Source organism: Macaca thibetana, chromosome 9, assembly GCF_024542745.1.
Source record: "Macaca thibetana thibetana isolate TM-01 chromosome 9, ASM2454274v1, whole genome shotgun sequence".
Classification (NCBI taxonomy): Eukaryota; Metazoa; Chordata; class Mammalia; order Primates; family Cercopithecidae; genus Macaca; species Macaca thibetana.
The window spans coordinates 20,816,378-20,842,129 of NC_065586.1; the positions used below are offsets into that span (position 1 = coordinate 20,816,378).

The following is a 25,752-nucleotide window of genomic DNA, read 5'->3' on the forward strand; positions in this document are numbered from 1 at the left end:
ATTAGCGGAGTTGTAGGGTAACTTTAAAAGTATTCCGGCAGCACAGATTTAAGATGAGATGCTACCTTGTCTGACATCCTCATATCCTCATTGGCTAGAACAGCAAAACACAGGCTATTATATGAGGACAGGACGGAAAGTGTCAAACTCACACTGCTCCCCTCTTCTTGTGCCTTCTCTTAGGACAAGATTCCCCTCCCCAACCCCCTACCTCCCAGTTTTTGGTGTATGTATGATAAGTACAAAATAATTTAACTAAATATTTAACTTCTAAAGATATAATTGTAACAGTCATAGTAATAATCGATGGAGTAATCTGCAAAAGTAAAACAGCACTGATGAGCTTCATAATTGTTTATTATCATTGTGCCAGGCTTTGCTATTTACAAATCACAGCCATTGACATTTTCACTGAGAAATCATACACACACACACACACACACACACACACACACACACAGTGTCAGGAGACAAATGGGTAATAGAGTAGAAAGCAGATGGAGGGATGGCTTCATAGCAGACTGAGCACATGTTTCATGCATAAGTGAGGTAACAGGCACCCAAAAGAGAAAAGAATTCAACAAACTTATACAGAAGTCTGCAATCAGACAACCTAACAAACACCGAATTATTTTCAGGTTATCTGTATGTCTCATGCTTTAGAGCAGGGGTGTCCAATCTTTAGGATTCCCTGGACCACACTGGAAGAAGAATCATCCTGGGCCACACATAAAATACGTTAACACTAACAAAAGGTACATGGATAAATGTCATAATGTTTTACGAAAGTTGACGGATTTGTGCTGGGCCACATTCAAAGCTGTCCTAGGTCGCATGTGGCCCAAGGGCATGTGTTGGACAAGCTTTAGAGTTGAGTGTTGTTCCTGTTGATTTTTAAATTTCTTTCATTTAGGGGGAAGCATCATCCTTTTTATAGAATTTAGAGCCTTTAATGGTTTTAATCTAACCCTGGAAGCAGAAATAATGGGATAGAGGTTAGAAGCAATGTAAATAATTTTAATCATCTGTCCTGCCTCTTGCTAAATATTTCACACCTTTCAACCAATAACATAAAGCCGAGGATCAGAACCCAATATGCTAATCAGTTTACTCCAAATAACCCAGTGGTGTGGTTTATTTCATTATACCCATGACACTAGTCCTTTCTTTCTATAAATACCAAAAAATATTATTTTCTCCCTTAAGTAAATCAAGTAAATAATGGCTTACCCTTCACAGTACTCAGTTATTTAATGTATCAAATGCCTTATCTGGCAAAACCTGAATGTGAAATAGTTATGGAAGTGTTTACAATAAAGGCACAGAGGTGGACGAGAACAAGTTTTGGAGAAAATGAGGGGAATAAATGGTTAACTGCCAGCAGACACACACTCATGCTGGAGGACACAAAAAGGTTCACAGCAGTTGTTAAATTCATTTAGAGAAACTCACTTTATTTCTCCAACAGAGCTCTCACCAGCTAATCTGTATTACAACCTGCAGGATTCTTAATATTCTCAGCAGGATCAAGATTCGGGCCACACTGATTCAGCTATTTAATCTTGCAAGAGAACAATATTTGGCAGGAAAAGACCCCACAGCACTGAGTGGATGTCCCAGTGGTTTGTCGTTAACACAGACTGGGCCAAGAACGCCAAAGGTGGAAACCAAACAGCACTAAAACCAATGTTTCTCTTTTCCTTTCACTAGCTCTGTCTTCAAACACACATGCGCGCTCTATGCATACGTGGCAAACACATACGTCACCTGTGCATAGACCGCTATTTCAGATGCATGTATGTTTTTAAAAGGTAAAATATTTCCTGAATATCTTGGGCCCTGTCATGAAAAATTTTAAATTCAAAAGTATCCATTTGACTTCCTCTCTTCCTATTTGAATACCCTTTATTTCTTTGTCTTCCCTGATTGCCCTGGCCAGAACTTCCGTTCTCAGCAAACTAACCCAGGAACAGAAAACCAAACACTGCATGTTCTCATTCATAAGTGAGAGCTGAACAGCGAGAACACATGGACACAGGGAGGGGAACGTCACACACCGGGGCCTGTTGGGGGATAGGGGGAAAGCTGAGGGAGAGCATTAGGGCAAATACCTAATGTACGCAGGGCTTAAAACCTAGATGGTGGGTTGATAGGTGCAGCTAACCACCATGGCACATGTATACCTATGTAACAAACCTCCACATTCTGCACATGTATCCCAGAACTTAAAGTTAAAAAAAAAAAAAAAAAAAACCCAAAAGTATCACTATACAGGTTGGAGGCAGGAAAAGAGACAAAGGAACCATGGCCAAAGTTTCACTTTCGAACCCTTTCATCTTCTCAAGCATTGAAAATCAAAATAGTAAAAACATATTTATGAATTTTTAATGTATGCAAATGTTTAAGATACTGATTTTTTTAACCATCTTGAAATTAATAAGCTGAACAACACTCTTCTATACTTGAACATTTGTGATGTTTTATATAGAATACTGTGGTTTGTTTGACTTCCTTTTGTGTTTTGTTTTCTTCTGTTGAGGACACCTTTATTTCTTTATTTAAATGCCTGTTAAGCGATTTAGACGGTTTGACTTAGTTTTTTGTGGTATTTTCTGGAATACTGATAGGCAAATAGGGAATAAAGAAAACAGACATACAAAAGCAGACAAAACTTAAAAATAGAATGTATAGCTTCTATTATTAAAGATTATAAATCACTATTGAAATCAATGATTCAGTAAAGTTTTTAACAACTAATAAAATAGTATGACTTGTGTTCAATTCCTTTCCTTCCTAAACCTGAGTTTGTTATCCTTCTGATATTAACACAGCATTTCCCTCTATCTGGCATTTCTCCCATTTAGATCATTAGATGTATTATCTCATATATGGAGCTTGTTGCTCTAACATCGTCTGCTTGCCTGTCAAGCTAACTACAAACTGCAGGGCCTCAGGGGTCACCTATGCTTTATTCCTCATTAATCCTACCTCCTAGCAACGTGCCTGGCACATAGTAAACACTTTAAAACATGTTTGTTAAGTCAATAATTAAGTTCTCAAACGTGGTATCTTCTAGAAATGTTTATTTTGGATTTATAGATGCCCAAAGTATGTACATTTGCAAATACAATAAATACTCCTTCAACAATGCTGCTTCAACCTGTATTTCAGGAATGGGATCTCTCTTTGTACTCTAACAAGGATATGCTGGGTGTTCCTAACCTTATATTCATCTCTTCCCTTCCTTCTGCCTCTTCTCCCTCATAAACACTTTTACATCCAACCGAGGTCCTCATGCATCCTAGGATGAACATGAAACACATCCAGAAAAGTGGTTTTTCACTTTTTCTGAAATCCACAAGGCCTGATGCAATGTTATGTCCAAAGCCAATGTTTCACGAACAAACGTGTATACATGTCAGGTAACTGTGAAGGTAATTTCTACTTCTGTCTTATACTTTATAGTCAAAGCCCCAGATTCTGGAGGATTTAAACATGATCAAGAAATGCCACTTATCATCAAAGACCTCACTACGATTACACAAGAAAAATAAATATTTAAAACACTTTGTTTAGGGGAAATCGATTCTATCAAAAATGACAGTGTTAAGAACAATAGAATGGTTTTTAAGGTTTTTGCCTGTGTTCTTTTTTCTAAATCCATACTCTTTTTCCTAGTTTGCTAAACACAGGCAAATGCTAACACCTTTATAATTCCAAGGATGTAATGGTACAAAGCTTAATTCAAATGAGTTAAATATTATTTTGTGGCCTGGTATGGTGGCTCACACCTGTAATCCCAGCACTTTAGGAAGCTGAGGTGGGAGGATAGCTTGAGCCCAGGAGCTCAAGACCAACCTGGGCAATGTAGGCAAACCTTATCTCTATTGGGAAAAAAAAAAAAAGCTGACTTTGTTACAATTGATATAGCCACGAAAGGAAAAATCAATCAAAAATATAAAGAAGCAAAAAACATGACTTCCTACTTCTTGTCCTTGGAACCAAATAGAGTCTGGAGGCATTTCACAAAAGCAATAGATCCTTTAGACAGAAATTTAGGGATATCTTTGTGCAAGCAGCATTGCATATGACTCTGTACAAAAGAGAAGAAGGCTACAACGCAGGCCTGACAACCGTGAATGAAAAGAAAGCTATAGGAGAAAATATGAGCAAAAAGAAAAAAATGAAGAAATGCAGTTTTTATGACATAATCCTTCCAGGAAAATGGAAAGCAAATTAGAGAGCATAGTTGTGTGCTTTAAAAAAAAAAAAAAAAAAAAAAAAAAAAAAGACTTTCTTGTTTCTAACTTCCAAATCATAAAATTTTCTTTAATTATATATACTTGGCTTGGATTACCAATGGATTTTTGAAATAAATCTTACACAATGTCTCCCTTGAATTATGACCCTCCAATAAGCTAAAATAACACTCAACTATTACTCTTAAGAACTAATAAAAAACAGGTTTTAAACCTTCCTCTAAAACTCCATTGACATTATAATTATATGGTCTAATTATTAATGATAGTAACATCTGGGACTCCAAAAATATATACATAAGAGTTCTGGTTTTTCTTTAACATTCAGGATATTCTCCTCACTGTGGCTATGTCCTAAGAGGTATAATAAAATCTGGAAGAAAATTTAGATACTTTCAAAGTTCTAAATCTGAATCGTGCATTGGAAACTGAGACATGAAGCTAGTCTTTGTTATACTTTCTGGAAATTTTTTTTTCTATTCTCATCCCTCTGCCCTCCTTTTTATTCAAGTCTGCCCAGGCTAAACTGCTAGCACAGGACATGTGAAGTCTACATTCTGAACTACATAATTCAACCAAGATCTGGAAAACTTAAAAACTTCACTACTACTCTAAAGTATCTGTGTTTCTATCAATGACTAATGGCTCAAAACTGGAAACGAAAAGTTTGAAAGCTCCAATTAAGAACTTTTAATTCTTAAAATTAAAAGCCACCGGGTGCGGTGGCTCATGCCTATAATCCCAGAACTTTGGGAGACCGAGGGAGGTGGATCACCTGAAGTCAGGAGTTTGAGACCAGCCTGGCCAATATGGTGAAACCCCGTCTCTACTAAAAATACAAAAATTAGCCAGGCGTGGTGGCAGGCGCCTGGAGTCCCAGCTACTAGGGAGGCTGAAGCAGGAGAATCGCTTGAACCCAGGAGGCAGAGGTTGCCATGAGCTGAAATTGCACCACTGCACTCCAGTCTGGGCAACAGAATGAGACTCTGTCTGCAAAAAAAGAAAAAAAAAAAAGAACTGGAAATAGGACATAGGAGGAATTTTGTTTTCTTTTTTTAGTTAAGAATATTCAGCTTGAAAATAGGGAAAAGTTTAAAACTGAATGTAGAAGTTTTCCTGGAATGGCAATGGGTAGAGGGTAGTGTCATCTAACTTCACTAAAGAAACTAGCTCATCTGTCAGGGCACAGGGGCTCCCGCCTGTAATCCCAACACTTTGGGAGGACGAGGTAGGCGGGTCACTTGAGGCCAGGAATTTGAGGCCAGCCTGGTCAACATGGCAAAATCCCGTTTCCACTGAGGCACAAGAATTACTTGAACCCGGGAGGTGGAGGTTGCAGTGAGCCAAGATTGTGTCACTGCACTCCAGCCTGGGTGACAGACTGAGACCCTGTCTCAAAAGAAAAACAAGAAAAGAAAAAAAAGAAAAGAAAAATCAAGAAATTAGTTCATGATAGTAGCTTATAATTATGTGACACTTTGGATATTTCAAAGCATGTTCACAAAGTGTATGTCACTTAAATACCTCAAAATTTCCCTGTTATATATGCAGATCATTCCTCATTCAGCCCTGGTATGGACTGAATTGCGTGCCACCCCAGCATTCATATGTTGAAGCCCTAACCACCAATGTGACTGTATTTGGAGAGGGTGACTTTAAGGAGGTAATTAAGGTTAAATGAAGTCACAAGGAAGCCCTGATCCGATTGGGTCTGTGTCCTTCTGAGAGGAGGAGACACAGAGATCTCTCTTGCTCTCCCTCTCTGTCTCCATGTGCACACACCAACGAAAGGCCACATGAGGACGCTGCGAGAAGGCAACTGTCTACAAGCCAAGAAGAGAGCCCTCAACAGCCCTACCATACCTTGATCTGGAACTTCCCAGCCTCCAGAACTGTGAGAAAAATTTCTGTTGCTTTATGCTGCCCATCCTGCGATATCTTGTTATGGTGCCTGAGCAGACTAAGACAAGTCCTATTTTTTTTTTTTTATTAGGTTCTTGGATTAGACACCAAAAAGAATTTCCTATGGTATTTTAAGATAGGGGAAGTCCTGGCATTTCTAATGTAATGTGAAAATAAATTATCCTGCTTTACTGAGGAAATGTTGCTACAATCCTTTGATAAAACTATAGAAGTCACTGAATATTTAAGCAGCAGAGAGTAAAAGGTAGTGTTTATCAAGCAGCACCAAGAAGAAAAGAATCATAAAGTTGAAAGCAACTTGAGAAACTAAAAATATCCTTGCAACGAGGAGTTTCAAGAAAAAGAAATGTACAAAATTAGTCAATATTTTACATATTATGGCCTCATTCATTTATTCCACATGCATTTACTGAGTATGTGCTCTGTACTGAGCTCTACTCTAGGCATAAGCAATCTTGCGTTGAAGGGGTAGACTCATTCCTTGCTCCACTACGGCAGATATTCCAGGAAAGATTTTATTTGCCTAGACTGAAAAGTGGATGGGATGGTAAACTCTTCTTAAGAAAAAAAGAAAGAAAAAACACCCTGGATATGTAGAAAGTAATCCCATAACATAATCCAGCTTTTACTGAACAAATATTTGATAACTACTTTGTGCTAGAAAATGATACAATAGAAAAAAAATCTGGCAGCTTTCAGGAAGAAAATTGATGTGCAATGGACAGGTAGACTTTGAAAGAGATTAGAACTCCTAGCAATAATCTTCACTGTAAGATGAAATTCACACAAGGCCAGGAGATTAACTCATCGAAGTAAAAAATAAAAAGATTTGTTGACACAAATGGTCGATTCATTTGTTTATTAAATTTGGCAGTGGGCTAGACCCTGGGGCTATAAAGAAAAAAGACACAGCCCATTTCTTCATAGAGTTCAGTCTGAGGGTAGGAAAACTCATAATGCAGCTATAGAAGCTGACTGTCAGGGTAGCTAGAGAAAGATGGTGTTGCAGGACTTTTCCTTAGTTCAGCTAAAGACGGGGTCCTTTGTCCCACAGCAATGAAAATTCAGGCTCACAGACAATTTGAATTATGAGTAAGACAGGGTTTTGCTGGGTGAAAGGAAGAAAAGGGGGAAATAGGGACTCCCTGCAAGGCCAGAGTCCCCTGCTAGAGAGCTTCCTGCCTCATAGTTCAAATTCCAGGTTCCACACAGAAGAGGAGGGGCCTGGCTCCCCCACCACCACTCCACCTCCTCTGCAAACAGCATAAACTTCCCGAGGCTCTTCCCTAATGGGCAGGCTGATTGCAGTTTTTCCGGGGACCCCCACACATCTGGCTGTCTCAATGGTAGCCTCTGAGCCAGTGTGGATGGGGAGAGGTACGAAGGGCCTTGCAGACGGAAGTGTGAAATGGATGGGTTCAGGTTGCAAGAGGGCCTCCCAGGCTGGAGGTCTCAGCTAGCACTAAGCCAGGGACAGCCTCACATTCCAAGCAAAAGATTTACATTTTATCCTAAAGGCAGTAGAGAGACTTAACAGATTTTAAAAGAGGATGTGACATAATCAGATGTGCATTTTAGGAAAACCTTGCAAGAAACTACATGGAGAATAACCCAAGTCAAGAGATTATTCCCACACTCCTATCAAGGGGTAGGGAGTGCCCTAAATTAGGGAGGTGACAAGAAAGGCAAAGTATAACGCACCATCTGGTGCGTTCTTGCAGATATAAAACATAAATGGAAGGAGACACAGATGATCTTCACCTATGGGAAGTTAAGGAGGTCAGACATATAGACACATAAAATGCCAATTAAAACCGAAGTGGAGAATATGATGTGTGAAATGAGTGGTACAAATGATAGTGTTATAGCACAAAGCCTCACAATAATTCAGAGATGAGACACATCACCGTAGCTGAGTTTGAGTGTGTGTCTGGGATCAGGGGGCTGGGCTGTCGTTTACAGATAGTGTGGAATTGTCCTAAACATGCAGAATGACTCATGCAAAAGTCCAGAACAAAGTAAGTAGGTAGGCCTAAAAGAAATGGAAGAACAGTGGTGAAGAACAGTGAAAGATAAGGTGAAAAACAGTCATTTAGGAGCAGATTGTGGAGGGTCCTTAGAGTCAGAATTAAAGGGTTTAGGAGATTAGACTTTATCCTACTCAAACTGGAGGTCCATTTAAAGTATTTTAGTGGGTCATAATTAGGGTCTTGATGAAAGAGATATTTTAGAACAACTCATCTGGTGATTGTGTTTTAGATTCAATAAAAGGAGCAGAAGGAGATAAGGCCAATTAGGAAGTTACTGCAGTAACTCAGACAAGATAATGGCCTGAAAACAGTGAAACTGAAAAGAAAGGAATAGGGGAAAAAAGGATTTCATGAAAAAAGGGTCTTCACAAATTGTTTGCTGAATCCCTCATCTCTGCTTCAAAAAAAAAAAAAAAAAAAAAAAAAGTCATATGTGTTAATTACTTTATTACGGGGGCTCCTCTCAAACCTCCCCTTTAGACAATGCCATTTTACAACCAAAACTCTTGTACTTGACATGCACAAGTAATTACTGGTCTGGGATGTATTTGTTTCTTTAAGTGACTGTGGCTGAAAAATTGAGGCTAAAAAGAAGAGATCAGCCTTTGAAGTTCTGCTCTACATGGAAAAATAAAGCAAAACCAGGTGTAAGGGAAACCACAGATTTGGAAACAAGAAAGGACCAAGAGGTAATTTTCCGTACATTTTTCACATGAAAGTATAAGTAATCCTTATAGAAATACTTTTCCTGAGGAGCAGTTGTTCAGAGGATCTAATTAAACAGGGTATGTCAAAGTGTTTCAAAATAAATGAAGTATTCCTACATGTGTTAGATATTATCAGAAAATATGTGTTATTGCCCTATCACTTTCTCTTTTTTTAATCTTTGCTTTTAAAGATAATGCTACTGACTCCACTATTTATTGGGAATTCATCAGAGTTATTGGTTGAGATGAGCTACAGATAAAGTCTAGTCCGTTAAAGCAACATATAGATTCACTCTGTAAAAATACTAGCCTTACAAGAGCTTAAATCTAAACCACTGACCTCACAACTAATCATCTCTGTTAATCAACCCACTTATGACTTACAATAAAAATAACATTCATTCTCCTTTCAAACTATTTAGTGTACTAGATTTTACTACTCAAAATCAGAAGCTTTTACATAAATGTTTCATTAGTTATAAAACTTCTGCTTCTTGTATAAAGAACAAAATTAACAAATAATGTATTTTAATGAATGACTTTATAATTTTTACCTTTCTCATATTTAAAAAAAATGTTGCTCAATATAAAAAGAAAAAAAATCTCCTTCAATGTCAGTTGCTTAGATTCATACAAGACCTAATTGCCTCATACACGATAATTTTGCCACCAGTTTACAATTAGCATGCATTGCTCATGCATGAATTGACCCAATTACATAACAAATTTCGCCTTTGGGGATTTCTCTTGACTGCTTGTCTTCTGTCCACCATACAACTCAATTTCACACTGTCAGCAGCCTGAACATGGTTACAGTCAGTCTCTGTCAAAATGATTTATTTAAATTACAAACAGAGACCAAATCCCTAGATAATTGTCCCTACCCTCATGTTCACCCTTGCACTCAACCGAACTTTGAATCAAATCTTTTAATAGCCCATAGACACTACTATTCAATTATTAGGCAAGGTTTAGTCCCAATAATCTAATATTGTTGAAGCTAACTCACAAAATCTCAGGGAACTAAATCAGCAGTATCCGTGTGAGCTTATTAATGGGCATATAATTTATTTTACATTCTAAGAAGTCAGTGAAAAAATTATGTAGTGTAGCAAAAGAGCTAAAAATAATTATATTGCAAGATCAAATTATAGAGAGATTACTTTTTGGTATTTTTTTTTAAAGTGTCATTCTTAGCTTCTCTTGTAAAGTAGGCAAGCATTTCTTATGAATGGGTATGCAGAATTGAAAGTGGTAGCAAAAAAGGATATTTGGTAAAGCGGACAGACAACCAAAATTATGAACACTGACAAGGTAAGGGAAATAATATAGGGCAGGTGAAAACACTAATGTCTATAGACCAGTGATCCAGGAAAATGGGGTTTTAGAGACTCTCACTGAAGTCAACACACAGCGGTACATACACAGATACACACACACACACAGACATGCAAAACTATTTTCTCCATTTGTCAAGAACACGCAGAAATCCTGACAAATCAAATAATGGTACACTCACTATTTCAGTCAGTCTTTAAAATACAAGATTTTGTCATCTGGTGGATTTTTTTTTTCTTTCCCCTTCATTTGATATTTCTCTTCCCCCTGAAATAAATATAAACATCCAGTTTTTATCTATGGCACAAAGTCTGTAAAAGTCTCTCGGGGTTTGACTTCACCATTTTATTTCACAATTTATCCCCAGACTGTCTCAGCTAATTGAAAGTGCGGCTGATATTAGTGGGTAAACAGCCAGAATGAAACATCAGTAATCTTCTCAAAGCTAGCCTGAGTCCCTTGAATGTCTGGCGATGGTTCTGCTTTGAGATCCTGCTGCAGGTACCCTGAATACACTGCTTGTAAACTTGAAGGTGGGAACCATCTGAAATTAGAAAGAGCCTTTGCAGTTATTCACATGAGCTAGCCCTGTAGTAGCCGTAGAAAAGGGTGGTGGTGTTTTTTTCTTTAATGCCCATGGGCACAGTATTCCTCAATTCAAATTTGTATACTGTCCCTTAAGAACCACATTTCCTAAAATATTGGTAAATACAGAAAATGTGATGTATAAAGATATTTCTGCCATTTCTGAATTTATGCCCTAGAGTTTGGGGGCAAGGAGAGGGTGGATGGCAATTAAGTGACACAGTTGCGAAAATCTGTAGGGCAGGGCTTTCTAGCCCACAGTTCCTAAGTCAGCGCTGAACACATTGGCTGTCAGGTTTCATTCTGCTGAAGAGATACAGTTTAAACAAAACCTGGACTTCTAAACATTATCTTCAATTAAACGATTTGGCTGGATTTCCTGACTTCCCATAAAAACTGTTCCCAAGCCTAACATTCAATTTCATAAGCAACCAAACTCCATCTGAATATTAATACATTCAATGAGATGAAGACATCTTCTGGAATTTCATAGGGAAAAAAATAATTTTCCTTTATTTTAGAAGCCAAGTTCTTTTTCTTCCTAGCCATTTAGTCAATTCTGAAATCCTGCCTCTTTTCTTGTATTGTTCTGCAGCTATACTAAGTGGGTAACATAGCAGAAGAATTTTAAATCGCAGTATTTAATAAATCTCCCATGTTCAATATGTTGTCATTATAGCTACCCAAAGAAGGCAAGTTCACCCATTCTTACCTCTTTCACACACTCAATTTGAAATTTATGGTTGTATTTTATCCCACACCTCAGTAACATATGCAGACTGAGTGGTCCAAATCCAAATGATTTCAAATCCTCAACAAACGAACATGAGAATAGCTGAAAAAATTTCAAAACATTGACAACAGACATAGGCAATCAAAAACGCCCATTCATGCATAACATATTACCCAAAACACCTAGGAGTTGTCATTAAATTCACTGCTTTATGTCTTTACACAGGGGAGATTAAAGGCAGCTAAGAAAGAGCCACACAATATTCAGAGATACAGTAAACTAGAAACAAATAAGAAAATGGAACACAGGGAAACATAAACATAGCAAAGACTGCCAATTTCAGTTAACCTACCTACATTAAGCGATATTAAACTTGGTGCTCAAATGCAAGACTCACAAATTTCATACCCCTAATAATTTTCAGGATCTATAATTTTCAGGATTATAATTTCCCAGCATCTCTAGCTGGAAGATTCTGGGGTCTTTCCAGTCTAGACACTTTCTCACCTGTTTCCTCTCATAACAGACACAATCCAGCCAATGTCAAAAAATATCTGCTTGGGTTTTAGCCAATATTGTTCAGTGGGTTTAGATTAAAGTAATATGGAAAACTGGACTTGCCAAAGTACTACTTTTTGGATCAACCCAAGTTTCTTATAGAAAAAGATCCTTGAGTAATATGGAAAACCTAGTGAGGTAAGGGAAAAAGTTCATGAAGTTGCAGTCTTATAAATGAATAATAAATTCACCAGACCTCAGAACACTTAACAGCCTCCCTTCTTCAAGAGTTGGTCCCTAATAGTAATATTATGAAGTCTATATTTTTTACAGCTATCCAAACATTTAATGTGCCTCATCTTGGCTAAGAGAACTACTTATAAGACTGCTATGGCTGCTAACATCAAGACATTGCAAACAGCTCTTTTTAAATAGAAAGATGTTGTCTAAGTCACATGCTTTTAAAAACCAGCATTGTCAAAATAATAGTCTTAATCTAAATGGCGCTTTTTATACTGCTGTCTATATAACATACTATATATGATAAATATAGATTAATACATACCTGTGTTATAAGGGGTTTTTGCATAATTAAGAATGGATCTGCAAACGACCTCTGGTATTGAATAAAATGTATATTCCTGCTAATGATAAAGGTTGGTAAAATGATCAGTTCTTTTTTAATTAAATATGAATACTGACTAAATTTGAATAAAAATTTAAAAGCTTACCTTTGATCAGCTTCAATCCTTATGTTAGCTGTCATGTGGATGTCTTAGGTAGAAATGTTTAGTTCTTTTTGAAATAAAATTCAGTGATCGTTGAAGATGTATGATATAACTGTTTCTGGCAGAATTATTTTTTAAAGAAACATTTTCCAAAAATAATCCAAAGAAAGAACTGTTGTTAAATGTAACTGCCAGGGAAATAGATCATTGATTTGCATTTTTAAAAGCAAAAATACGTTTTTTATTTAAGGAAAGTATAAAGAGGAAGAAAAACAAGGCCAGTGATCTTCAGTATTCATGACTGATGGATTGCTGGGACTGCGTAGAAAAACTAAGGGACAAATGTCATGAAGTCTTAAAATTCAACTCTTTTTCTTCAAAGGAAATCCCTAGTAATATAAAATGTCCATTTAAAGAGCAAAAAACAATGTGTGTTTTGCACCCTCCCATTTCCTAATAAATTGTTTAACATGAAATAATTCTGTTTTTGAACTTCAGACATATAAAAAGTTTTTTTCTCAAATTATATGTAATTCTATCTGCAAATTGTATATGTAGGTGTGTATTTATATGTGTGTGTATATATACACACATATAATTTATACAAACACATATATAATATATACACATACATATACACACACATACATACATGTATACATACATCTTATGATGATGACCAAATATCAGTGAGTTTAAAACCATCTGCTAATTAAACATGTCCTGGAAATTAGGGCTACATCAGTTATAACACGTAGATATACAAATTTTGGTGACTTTATAAGTGATGCACAAAATACAGTTCTCATGAAAAATGGTATGAGTGTTGCCTGTTTGCTCATACTTTTATGTCACCCACACATTTGTTAATTTTCATTCATATTTCCTCTTGGATATCTAACATTGAATTAACTTTTGTGAAAAAATAAATCCTGACACACTTCATGTAATATTTTGGAAGAAATATAATCACAGGTGTGAATTACAAAAACTAAAAAGAGCTGTTTGTCCACCTTTAAGAAGTACTGAATTAATACCTCCCTAATATGTTTGAACTCTGTTAGTCTCCAGTTTCTCTTTCGAGGAAACTATATTAATAAACAAGGCACAGCTTCAAGTCCAAAGCAACTACATATATAAATGTTTATTTCAAAAGTAAGATGTAATACCTGATTTCAACAAATATCTAATTCAAAAGTATGAAATCTTATAGACACATAGTCAGCAAATAGGAGATTTTTTTAAGACTCCTGACCTTATGTGTATATTTTATATGCTTACCCACAGTCAAAACTTAACTTTCAAGTTTCTTATTTTAATTATAAAAGGTCTACTTTGGAAAAATTTGAAAGCTGAGAACCATTCAAAACGGAATAAGGAGATCTTCTATTAGGTAACTAAGCACTGAGCCCTAGATAACTGTGATGGAACCAGAGGGCAGGGTTTACCAGATGAAATTGGCATAGTCTATGCGTGCACTGAGTACTGCTTACACCCCGCAGCAACACAAACGCTTCCAAGTCACCCAGCCTCCCTTTCTCATCCAGAAATGCATGTCAGAGCCATCATGCTATTGAATAAACAGGCACCTACGTTACTGATTTGTTCCTGAGTCCTCTTCAGTCTCTGTAGCTCAGGAGTGTCCGTGACGATGCTGAAGCCTCTCCCTTTGCTTTCTTCAAAATCTCTTTTGTACTTGACCTAACAAGAAGAGGGGAAAGAAAAGTGAACAGAGGGATCACAAATCCCACTCAGGATAGGACCGGCCAACGAAGCTGCTGGAATTGGAAACAATGGCTAAAAACACAGGTCTCGGCCGGAGGTGCAGTTAAGAGCCATCAGGAAACAGCCAGGCTACCTGGTTTGTGTCCCAGAAACTCCACTTACTATTTGTGTGACTTTAAGCAAGTTCTTTAACCACTCTGTGGCTCAGTGGTGTCATCTGTACAGCGGCAATAACAACAATGGCTATTTAACAGGTGGTAGGGATGGGATCGGACTACTTGATGCATGAATCTGGCTGACAGAAACAAGTAAGTACTCCATAATAGCTATGATGATTATCGTCATTAATACCATCACCACTGTGAAAGGAAAGAAAATGTGGAAAAAGAAAGCTGGATCTTCTTCTCCTCCCGGGCCCGCCTGCCAGTGATAAAGCCTCATTTTGAGCCTAAACTGCCCTATGGAGGAGGAAGATGAAGAACTGACAGCTAGCCCTGTCCAAGAAGTTTTTATTCAACTTCAGAAGGCAAACATATGGATACGATTACACAATGCTGTATTGCCAAATGGCAAGTATATAAATGCTTATGAAAATATTTATAAAATAGGCCACACCTAGAGATTAAAAAGCTGCTCACACATGCCCTTGGCATACTGTGTGCTGAAGTAGCGAAGATTTTTTTCCGTATTTAAATATATTTCTTTTCTAATTACAACCCAATGGAGCTGAATTTTACTATTTCCTCGGGGGACTGGAACAGCTAATGCTTCATCTTACAGAACCCCATCTCCTGTTATTAGCATAATGACAATAACTGTCACACCAGTTAAAGATTCGGCTTGTTAACGACTGAGATGGTTACATCACTTTGACTGTTCTTTTTTTTAAGCCTAAATATCAAGAAATATGGAAACATATTTTGATAACCCGTAGAATCCCCATTTTACATTCAAACTTACAAGCTTCCAATTAACACTTAAATTGATGATTAAAATTAATTAAGTTAATTTAGGGTTGCCTATTCAATATGATTCTGTTAGTGCAGTCTTCTGCAGAAGGTGGAAAAGTTCACTTCGTTGAACATGGAATGGCTGTTTCTGTTGAGTCATGTCTGTATTTAAATACCCAATTCTATTAAGCATTATTATCCTCAAGGATACTGCAAGATTTCTTTTACCAGACAAGCTTGAAAGACGAACACACACACACACACACACACACACACACACACACAGGGAAATCTAGATACTCTCATCACTTTTAGCTTAAGAATACCTAATTCTTCTCTCTGTACTTTTGATTTGTAAAAGCACTAAACCCCTTACTTTATTCCCATAAGTAAAAGGTCAAATAAACTGCAATATTTTTCTTCCACATAAAATGCTGAGAGATTAGCCTTCTCACCCTCCATCTCCCAGCATGGGTAAAGATCCACATGCTGGCACATTCTCTGTGTTTTATGCCTAACTAAGCAGGCAAGCTATTTAACTTTGCTGGTAGTAAGCACCAGAGCTCAGAGTAGTAAAATAATCAAAGTTAAAAGGACGACAAGGTTGGAATAGCAACAGGCATGAAGATATAGGAAGAAATGCCTGTGAGACAAGTTCCTAACACCAGTCTCAGAGAAAGCACAACCACATATTATTTTTGTTATTGGGTTGTATTTTTTAATAGCAATTTCCAAAGACAGAGGTGAAAAGAAAAACCAATAAATTCTAGAATCATAGGTATTTTTGGTTTTGGTTTTATTTTTGTTTTGGTAGTGATAGGTTCTCGCTATGCTGCCTAGGATGGTCTTGAACTCCTGGCCTCAAGTGATCCTCCTACCTCAGCCTCCCAAAGTGCTGGGATTACAGACATCAGCCACTACCACACCCAGCCTAGGATCACAGGTTTTGAGCCGATTACAGTTCAACGATCCTTTCTACATTCACAAGACACAAAAGAATCATCTGCCTTTGGCTTGCCTGGTTGGGTGACTAGCTTTGAGAAGTATACAATCACCTCTATAAAAGGCCTGCAGACTGTTGCAGGATTCCTATTTCTTTTGAATGGTGTGAAACCCAGCCAAGCCTCTTACCCTCTCAGCACCAGTTCAAGCACCAGCCCACCAGTATTTCTTTACTACACATAGGGAAACTCCAAGCCACTCGTCAGCTCTCTCTTCCACACTCCCGCCCACTTTCATCCTATCTACTTAGGTCTAATTTTAAATGTTGTATTAGATGGTTTGTCAGTCATGTGTAGTCTGATTCTGGGAGGCAAGTGGATATAAAAAGAGAACAGAAGATGGAGAGAAATAGCAGGATGCCTCTCTCCAATCTCATGTGGCCCCTTTGCCCTCACGTGACCTCATCCAGCCAAAGAGGACACCAGATCCACAGACCCTGCAATTGATCTCGGGAGGGCCACATAATCTAGCAAGCATCCAGGAGCCTCAGCTCTGGGACTCTGGCAGGAACTCTTGGGAAAGGGGTTGTGTCATTTATTTGTGATGCTATAAAGGAATACCTGAGACTGAGTAATTTACAAAGAAAAGAGGTTTATTTGGCTTGTGGTTCTGCAGGCTGTACAGGAAGTATGGTGTAAGCATCTGCTTCTGATCAGAGCCTCAAGAAGCTTCTATCATGATGGAAGATGAAGGGGAGCCAGTGTGTCACACGGCGAGAGAGGGAGCAAGGGCAGGGGAATGTGCCAGGCTCTTTAAACAACCAGCTCTCACATGAACTCACTGTTGTGGGGAGGGCACCAAACCATTCATGAGTGATCCACCCCCATGACCCAAACACCTCCCACTACTCCATACCTTCAATGCCCGGGCTCACATTTCAACATGAGATTTGAGGGGGACAAACATCCAAACCATATCAAGGGTGCTCTGTTGCTATGGTCTGGCTAGTTTAATTGGCTGTAAAAGTGGAGTTGCAGACTACCATGTGGCCACTGTCCAATAATAATGAAGTCAACACAGAGGCAAGCAAAAGAGTGATTGAGATAGAGTCCTGATATCACCATTTGAGCACCTGAATTTAACTCTTCCAAAAGCCAGAAACACCAGGTTTGCCAGTTATGTGAGCTAATCAATCTCTCACTTTTACAATCAAAAGAATTCTGATGAACATAACCAGCGCCTGTGTCCATGTGTTGTATACACATATGACAAGGCTCCCAGTAAAACAAATATGTAAATTTCTCCTCATTGCCTTCTATGCCCTGATCTTTCTTATGAGTGTTACAAGATGTAATAGTTTAGATAAACAGCAGATTCTGTCAAGGAAAGAGCATTGCTTTCATGGACAATCCTTTGCTCATTCAGCAAATCTTTACTGAGCACCTACTATATGCCAAGAGTTGTTCCAGGTATAGAAACGATGCGACAAAGAGAAGTCAATGGTCCCTGCCCTTGTGGGGCTTATGATAATTACAATGCAAGAAATGAAAAAGACACAATATCTATGTAGGTCATAAATGGTATGTTAGTGGGAAGTGCTAAGAGAGAAAAATAGCGAGACAAGGGAATGTGAAGTACCAGGCAGTCTGCCCTTCTAGACAGGGTGGTCAGGGAAGTCCCCAGTAAGAAGGTGGCATTTCAGTAAGGCCTCAAAGCGGGAGGAAGAAAGCCACACAGACTTCTTCCGGGAGACCTACGCAGGCAGAGGGAACAGACGGAGCAAAGTCCTAAAGCCCTTTAGAAAGGTCAAGGAAGGCCACTGTGCCTGTGTCTTAGCGGGAGGGAAGAGGAAGAGGACGCAGGGAGTGGTCACACGGGGCTTTGCAGGCCCTGAGGATGTTGGCTTTTCTTCCCTGTGAGGCATGGGGCCCGTGGAGGTTTGTATGTGGACAGCGCATGCCCTGACTTACGTTTTAAAAGGCTTTTTCTAGCTGCTGTCCTGCAAACTCCTTGCAAGTACGCAGGACAGAGGCGAGAAGCCCAGGTAGGGGTAGGCAATGTCGGTCCCCTACCCCAGTCAGCCACTGTCAGAGAACTGTCCCAGGACCACAAAAGAAAGCAAAAGTTCTTGGGCCCAGCCTCAGGGCCCTGGCGTCCCTGAAAGACCCCACCAGGCATGCTACACACTCTTGTCAGAACGGAGCAGGAAGGACAAAGAGGAGAGAGGACAGAATTAAGTTACCAACCTGAGCTTAGAAAGAGAATGTGCCATAACTGGGAAGTAACACAGTCTTATCTCCCTACAGTCTTAGCCCTTCAAGACTGAAGAAAGGCACTTCGAAAATGCACTCAAAGTCAAATGTGAGAAATTCACTCAATAGGCAACTTGCTTTGCCATATTTGCCTTCAGAAGTAACTTAAAAATGTCTTATTTCCCATATTGAATACTATATATCATGGACATCCTATGTATGTCTTGACATTCTACATGTCTGTGTGTATATGTTGCATATATGCTCAGAAACATGATATGCATGTGTACATATATAACTTCCTGCAGCATAGATTAGAACGCTAAAGCAAGAATCAAGAAACCTGAATGTAAACCCTGATTCTTTTCTGTGATCTTAATTTGCTCTATTTGTCTAACACTCCCGATCCTCAGTTAGAAAAGAAAACAAGAGGCTGGGCGCGGGGGCTCACGCCTGTAATCCCAGCACTTTGGGAGGCTGAGGCGGGCAGATCACGAGATGAGGAGATCGAGACCATCCTGGCTAACGCAGTAAAACCTGTCTCTACTAAAAATACAAAAAATTAGCTGGGCATGGTGACAGGCACCTGTAGTCCCAGCTACTCAGGAGGCTGAGACAGGAGAATGGCGTGAACCCAGGAGGTGGAGCTTGCAGTGAGCTGAGATTGTGCCACAGAACTCCAGTCTGGGCAACAGAGTGAGACTCTGTCTCAAAAAAAAAAAAGAAAGAAAGAAAAGAAAGAAAACAAGAAAATATGCAATATGCTACATATTAAATGAATGTTTGCAAGGTTAAAATAAATAACATGTGAAAATACCAAGCAAGGATATGACCCTTCAGCAAATATTGTTTCATTATTTTCACTAAATTTTAAAAATGGCCTTTGCTGCTGAAGTATGTACATTTCTGCCACAGTGTGCACCCTTAGTGATAGTTTGTGTTTGAAGTCATCAGCAAGTAGCCCTCCCAAGTTCATACAGGGTGACAGCCTGGACACCAGAGCAGTTCTGGTCCAGCTTAAGGAAAAGCCTCACAGTGACTAAAAAAGGAAGACTTTTGAAAAAACAAAATAACGGGCAGAGTGGCAAATGGAATTATTTACTAACACTGAGAAGTGCAAACAGCGCAATTATTACTATTACAAAACATCAGTAAATGGAGACAATGGAATTCACTAAAGAGAAAGGCCACTGTTAGGCAGAAAGCCACGCAGATGAAGGAAGCCAACGGGGACCAGAGACTGTTAAATTGCTGAATGACAAACTAAAAGGAGATTAAATAACACTTGGCAATGAAGTCAAGGATGGGCACATCCTAGAGCTCACCAGCTCTACACCAGATCATGCTTCTCGCCAAAGAGAGAGCATCTGGAGACCTGGACCGACATGTTCTTAATAACATTGTTTCTATTTTCAAAGAGAAAAAAAAGGAAACAACCTAAATCTCCATCCACAGGAGAATGAAAAAATCCCATGTAATATTATCTAAGAGTTAAAATAAATGAATCATGGATCCATGTGGATGACTCTCAGAAACATTATGTTGAGGGGAAGAAAAAGCAAGAAATGCAGACACAGCAAGACCATCCTGGAGAACATCCCGTCTCTACTAAAAATACAAAAAAAATTAGCCGGGCGTGGTGGTGGGCACCTGTAGTTCCAGCTTCTAGGGAGGCTGAGGCAGGAGAATGGCGTGAACCTGGGAGGCGGAGCTTGCAGTGAGCGGAGATCGTGCCACTGCACTCCAGCCTGGGCGACAGAGCGAGACTCCGTCTCAAAAAAAAAAAAAAAAAAAAAAAAAAAATGGAGGCAAGGTGGCTCACGCCTGTAATCCCAGCACTTTGGGAGGCTGGGGCAGGTGGATCACTTGAGGTCAGGAGTTTGAGACCAGCCTGGCCAACACCGCCAAACCCTAGCTCTACTAAAAATACAAAAATTAGGCAGGTATGACGGTGCGCACCTGTAATCCCAGCTACTCAGGAGGCTGAGGCAGGAGAATCACTTGAACCTGGGAGGTGGAGGTTGCAGTGAGCTGATATCACACCACTGTACTTCACCCTGGGTGACAGAGGGAGACTCCATCTCAAAAAAAAAAAAAAGGGCATACTGGTGAATGTATGGTGGGAGGGGGCTTGATAACACGACATTCAGGGGAGTGGTGACAAGATCTGCTCGTGGAAAAATGTACAGGGAGCTTCCCTGTTACTGGTGATGTTCTAGTTCTTACATTGGATGGTGAATTCACATGTTATCTTTTTATTATCGCCCTATCAAACCTGCATGTACACATTATGTATAATCTTTTGTGTTGATCAACTATCTCACGACAAAAATATTTTCAAAGAAAGCAGGGACAAAGTTTTAAAAGTCCTGATGCAGAAACAGAGGAACCCAGAGGTTAAACAAAAAACATGAGTGGGAAAAGAGAAAATGAATATTATAAGCAGGAATTCAGTTGATATTTTCAGTCAGCCAAAGACTTGGGTTTTTCACAAATGGCAGGTGAGCTAGTCAATGGGTATCTACCATTTGCAGAAAGTTAAATCAGCCACTCTGAGTTTCTTCATCTTAGTGAGGCTGTTTAATTATATCAGCAAACGCAGACTTGAAGCAAAAAGGTAGGAAAAATTGCACTGAGAGAGTGTAAAAGGGTGGCATTAAAGGGATTCCAAATATGGATGAGGGCCAGGCACAGTGGCTCATGCCTGCAATTGCAGGACTTTGGGAGGCTGAGGCAGGAGGATTGCTTGAGGCATGGAGTTTGAGACTAAACTAGGCAACACAGCAAGCCCCCATCTCTTAAAAAAAAAAAAATTAAAATTAAAATCAGCCAGGCATAGTTGTGCATACCTGTAGTCCCAGCTAGTGAGGAAGCTGAGACAGGAGGAATGCCTCAGCCCAGGAGTTCAAGGCTGCAGTGAGCTATGTTCACACCACTACACTCAAGCCTGGGCAACAGAGCAAGACCCCATCTCTAAAATAATGAAATAAATACACAAATATGGAGGAGGGAAGAATCATAGTTCAAGGGGATGCATCGCATGTATCACAATAGACAAGAGCAGTGAGAACTATGCAGGGACGGAAGTATATATAGAAGGAAAACAGTATTTGCTTTAATGCAGCTTGTCAGAATATGTTTAACAGAAGCCTAAAATCTCAGGCACATGTATTACTGATTCACGTTATTCTGCTCTTTATTTCATACATTTCTGATACAAATGAAATCCATGACCAATTTCATTACCTTTCATGACATGATAGATACTCCACATTTCTTTAAAGGGAGATGGTGAGGGTCGCAGTATTTTAAAACTACATGCAAAATTCTTAATTTGATCTGCAAAATTTAGTGCTCAATTATGTATAGTTCTTGTATAATTCATCATCTTGTATCTTTCCACAGATTTTAAGGTACTAGAAAATGTGGACCACATGTTTCTTTCTCTCTCACTGCATTTGCTTGGTGCTAAGCATAGATTAAAAGCTTAACAACCATTTCATGATTGATTACTATCTAGTTTTGTATGTTTAAGGTCTAAAATGCAGAAAATTGGTTAATCTCACAATGTTAGATGGGAATTAAACACTACAAAGGAAAATCTGATTAAGAGTTTTTTTTTAAGGTGAAGTTAATTTTAGCAATGTTAAGTCAAAGAAATGAGCTCAAAAGTAAATTTGTTTTTTTTATAAATTAATCTCATAATTTGTAAATCTATGGTTAATTAAATAAAATTAAAATTATAATTACCTTTTTAAACATAATTAAAAAGCATTAAAAACCATGTCCATAGATTTCTAAGCTTTCAATTAAACTTCCACTGCATTCCCAGAGGCTCTTAGTGATAGTCACTATTTTGTCACTTTTCCATGTATATTCACAATCCAACTTTACCAGATTTTGGGTTCTTTTACTTAAAAAAAACAATGAAATATATTTTTTTATTCTAAACAAAAACACTAAATACATCAAAAAGCACTTTTTTCTTTTCTTTTTTTTTTTTTTTTTTTGAGACAGAGTCTCTCTCTGTCGCCCAGGTTGGAGTGCAGTGGTGCAATCTTGATTCACTGCAACCTCTGTCTCCCAGATTCAAGCAATTCTTGTGCCTCAGCCTCCTGAGTAGCTGGGATTACAGGCGTACACCACCACGCTGAGCTAATTTTTGAATTTTTAGTAGGGACAGGGTTTTGCCGTGTTGTCAGGCTGGTCTCAAACTCCTGACTTCAAGTGATCCGTCCACCTTGGTTTCCCAAAGTGCTGAGATTCCAGATGTGAGCCACCGTGCCTGGCCCCAAAAAGCAATCTGGGGCAATTTCAATTTCTCAACCAGTTAAGATAATTCAAAATTACTCCTGAGACACTCAAGTGTAGCTTAGTGGTTAAAAATATAGCCTCAGAAATTATACAAACTTGTCTTGGGCCCTGGCTCCACCATATTAGCTGTGTGACCTTAGGCAAGTTACTTAGTATCTCTGAGTTTCAGTTTCCTCATATATACAAAATATGCATAATTTTAGTACAATATTGAGAGCACTTTTGTGAGAACTAAATGAGATAATACTAGTGCCTGACATCTAGTAAGTGGCTCCTGTGTTCCAAGCATACTACTGAGTGCTTTATATATTATGTGAGCAGAGCAAGGATAGGAAGCCCAGCGGATAACCTGTAAGAAGTGCTCAGCACTCCTTACTGTACACACATGTTGACTCACTCACTCATCGTAACTCAACGTCCTACCCCATGGCCAGGGACTATGCCATCTGCATTTAGGAGCTCATTCACTCCTTTTTGGATCAAAAAAGAATATAAATAGGCTGGGCACAGTGGCTCACATCTGTAATCCCAGCACTTTGGGAGGCCAAGGCAAGATCACTTGAGCCCAGGAGTTCAAGACCAGCCTGAGTAACATAGCGAGACTTTGGCTCTGCCCCGCCCCCACAAAAAAATTAGCTGGACATGGTGGCACATGCATGTGGTCCCAGCTACTCAGGAGGCTGAGGTGTGAGGATTGCTTGAGCCTGTGAGGTGAAAGCTGCAGTGAGTTGTGATCATGCCACTGCACTCTAGCCTGGGCAACAGAGCAAGACCTCGTCTTAAAAAAAAAAGTAATAGAATATTAATAAATAAAGGCAACAACAATTACAAGGTACATATATCCTCTTCAGTTAAATCTTAGCAGGCATGCATGTTAAGGTCCATTTTACAGATGAAGGAAGTTTGTGGAAGTCACAGAGCTGATAGAAGGCGGAGTCTCTCTGACATCCACCTACCCAGCATCTCCCCAGATGTTATCTTTAAATTCATCTGACAATGAAAAAAATACCAAAGTGAAAAATATCAAAGCAAACACAAGTAAGACATAAACAACATTTTGTAAATAAGCAGAAGTGAAAATGGAACCAACTGAATATTTCTTAGTATAGGACGTCAAAAGATTTGCATAACCTAAAATTAATTTATTATCTGTAATGGATCCTATAGTGCCACAAAAGAGACAGAAATAATCACCCAGAGTAAAGTTTAACATAACCTACATTTCAATAAAAGTGTTTTCAGGTCTTTCTGTTGAAGTCAAAAATTGCTTAAATTTTCTTTTAGGAAAGATCGGATTAGCAGGGAAATACCATTGCCAAAATGGTAGCACTGGCAAAAATACTAATTCAAGGCGAAAAATTATATCTACACTAATAAAGAAAATTGAAGCCTAAAATATATACACATAGTCCATATTTTCACTAAGAATTTCACAAACAGCATTTTAATAATTTGGACAATTGATAAATTTTGCTTCTGAACACATGTTCTCTTAATCCTTTAGAGACAGTCTCATCTTTATATGATTATAACTTTTAAATATAAATAGCTTAATTCACACATAGAATAGAATATTATTGAAATTATTTTGAACCAGAAGATATCACACAAGGTTAAAATAAGGAGAGAACAAGAAATCACAACAGGGAATGCATTGTCCTGTGTACATATCCTGAATTATAAAGTATTAGGAAATAAGTAATTTCCAGTTAGAAAATAACTAATTAAGAAATGAGTCATTCAGAAAAGAAAAGCTACATCCTAACTAGTTTGAAGAAAAGAAACAGGATAAACCAAGAATCAAGCAAATGTAAACAAAGTGAACTAACACAAAACAGTCATGAAAGTGAAAATAACCTGTCCTAAATCTCAAAGTCTTGTCATAGCTGATAAAAGTGACAGATTATTCCTCAATGTTTCTAGATATGCAGATTGATGATGTCATTAAAATTGTTCCTAACCTCCTTCCCATACCTGCAATGGCATTATTCATCAAATACCGACTGTTTTTCTATAACAAAACACACTTCTTCCACTCTACAAAACTGAAAAAAGGAAAAAAAACCCGTAAACAGCAAAAGAGAAAAAGAAATACAAATTTAAAAATCAATGTAAGCCAGGCGCAGTGGCTCATGCCTGTAATCCCAGCACTTTGGGAGGCCAACGCGGGCAGATCACGAAGTCAGGAAATCAAGACCATCCTGGCCAACATGGTGAAACCCTTTCTCTACTAAAAATACAAAAAAAAAAAAAATTAGCTGGGCGTGGCGGTGCACACCTGTAGTCTCAGCTACTTGGGAGGCTGAGGCAGGAGAATTGCTTGAACCCAAGAGGCGGAGGCTGCAGTGAGCCACGATCATGACCCTGCACTCCAGCCTGGAGACAGAGTGAGACTCCGTCTCAAAAAATAAAATTAAAATAAAAATAAATGTAAATGCATTATACTTAGTGTGTACACAAATGACACAAAGGGATGACAGACAGCATGGATCTCAATAAGTCATTTTAATCAAAGCATGTAAAACATTATTTCCTTAATGCAGAATTTCATTTAAAGTATAAATCTCCTAGAAATTTTTATAGGTTATTAAAAAAATCTATGTTACAACTAGAAATAGAGCACTAATTCACATCTTCCATAAGAAAGAAACTATTAAAAATAAATATATTAGAAGTGTTGAAGAGTTACGTGAAGAATTATGGCTTCTTAGCTAACAGTAAGAGCTCCACATTAATTACAGTGTCAGTTGTAAGAAATGCTGGAATGT

The 25,752-nt window shown here is 38.4% G+C and overlaps 2 protein-coding genes across 5 annotated transcripts in view; one reads left to right on the forward strand and one right to left on the reverse strand.

Annotated features, from left to right (window-relative positions):
* LOC126962727 (60S ribosomal protein L12-like) overlaps positions 1-25,752 on the forward strand; it is a 990,727-nt gene that overhangs the window by 778,289 nt on the left and 186,686 nt on the right. The window lies entirely within an intron of this gene.
* The window catches only part of NEBL (nebulette), a 378,265-nt gene that overhangs the window by 156,137 nt on the left and 196,376 nt on the right, over positions 1-25,752 (reverse strand). For 3 of the 4 annotated variants that reach the window (XM_050804047.1, XM_050804046.1, XM_050804048.1), the window contains exon 4: positions 14,395-14,502. In XM_050804047.1, the coding sequence (XP_050660004.1) occupies positions 14,395-14,502 (108 nt within the window). Of the gene's footprint in view, positions 1-10,438; positions 10,525-11,554; positions 12,819-14,394; positions 14,503-25,752 lie in introns of those variants that run through there. The other variant, XM_050804043.1, reaches the window with a different exon arrangement.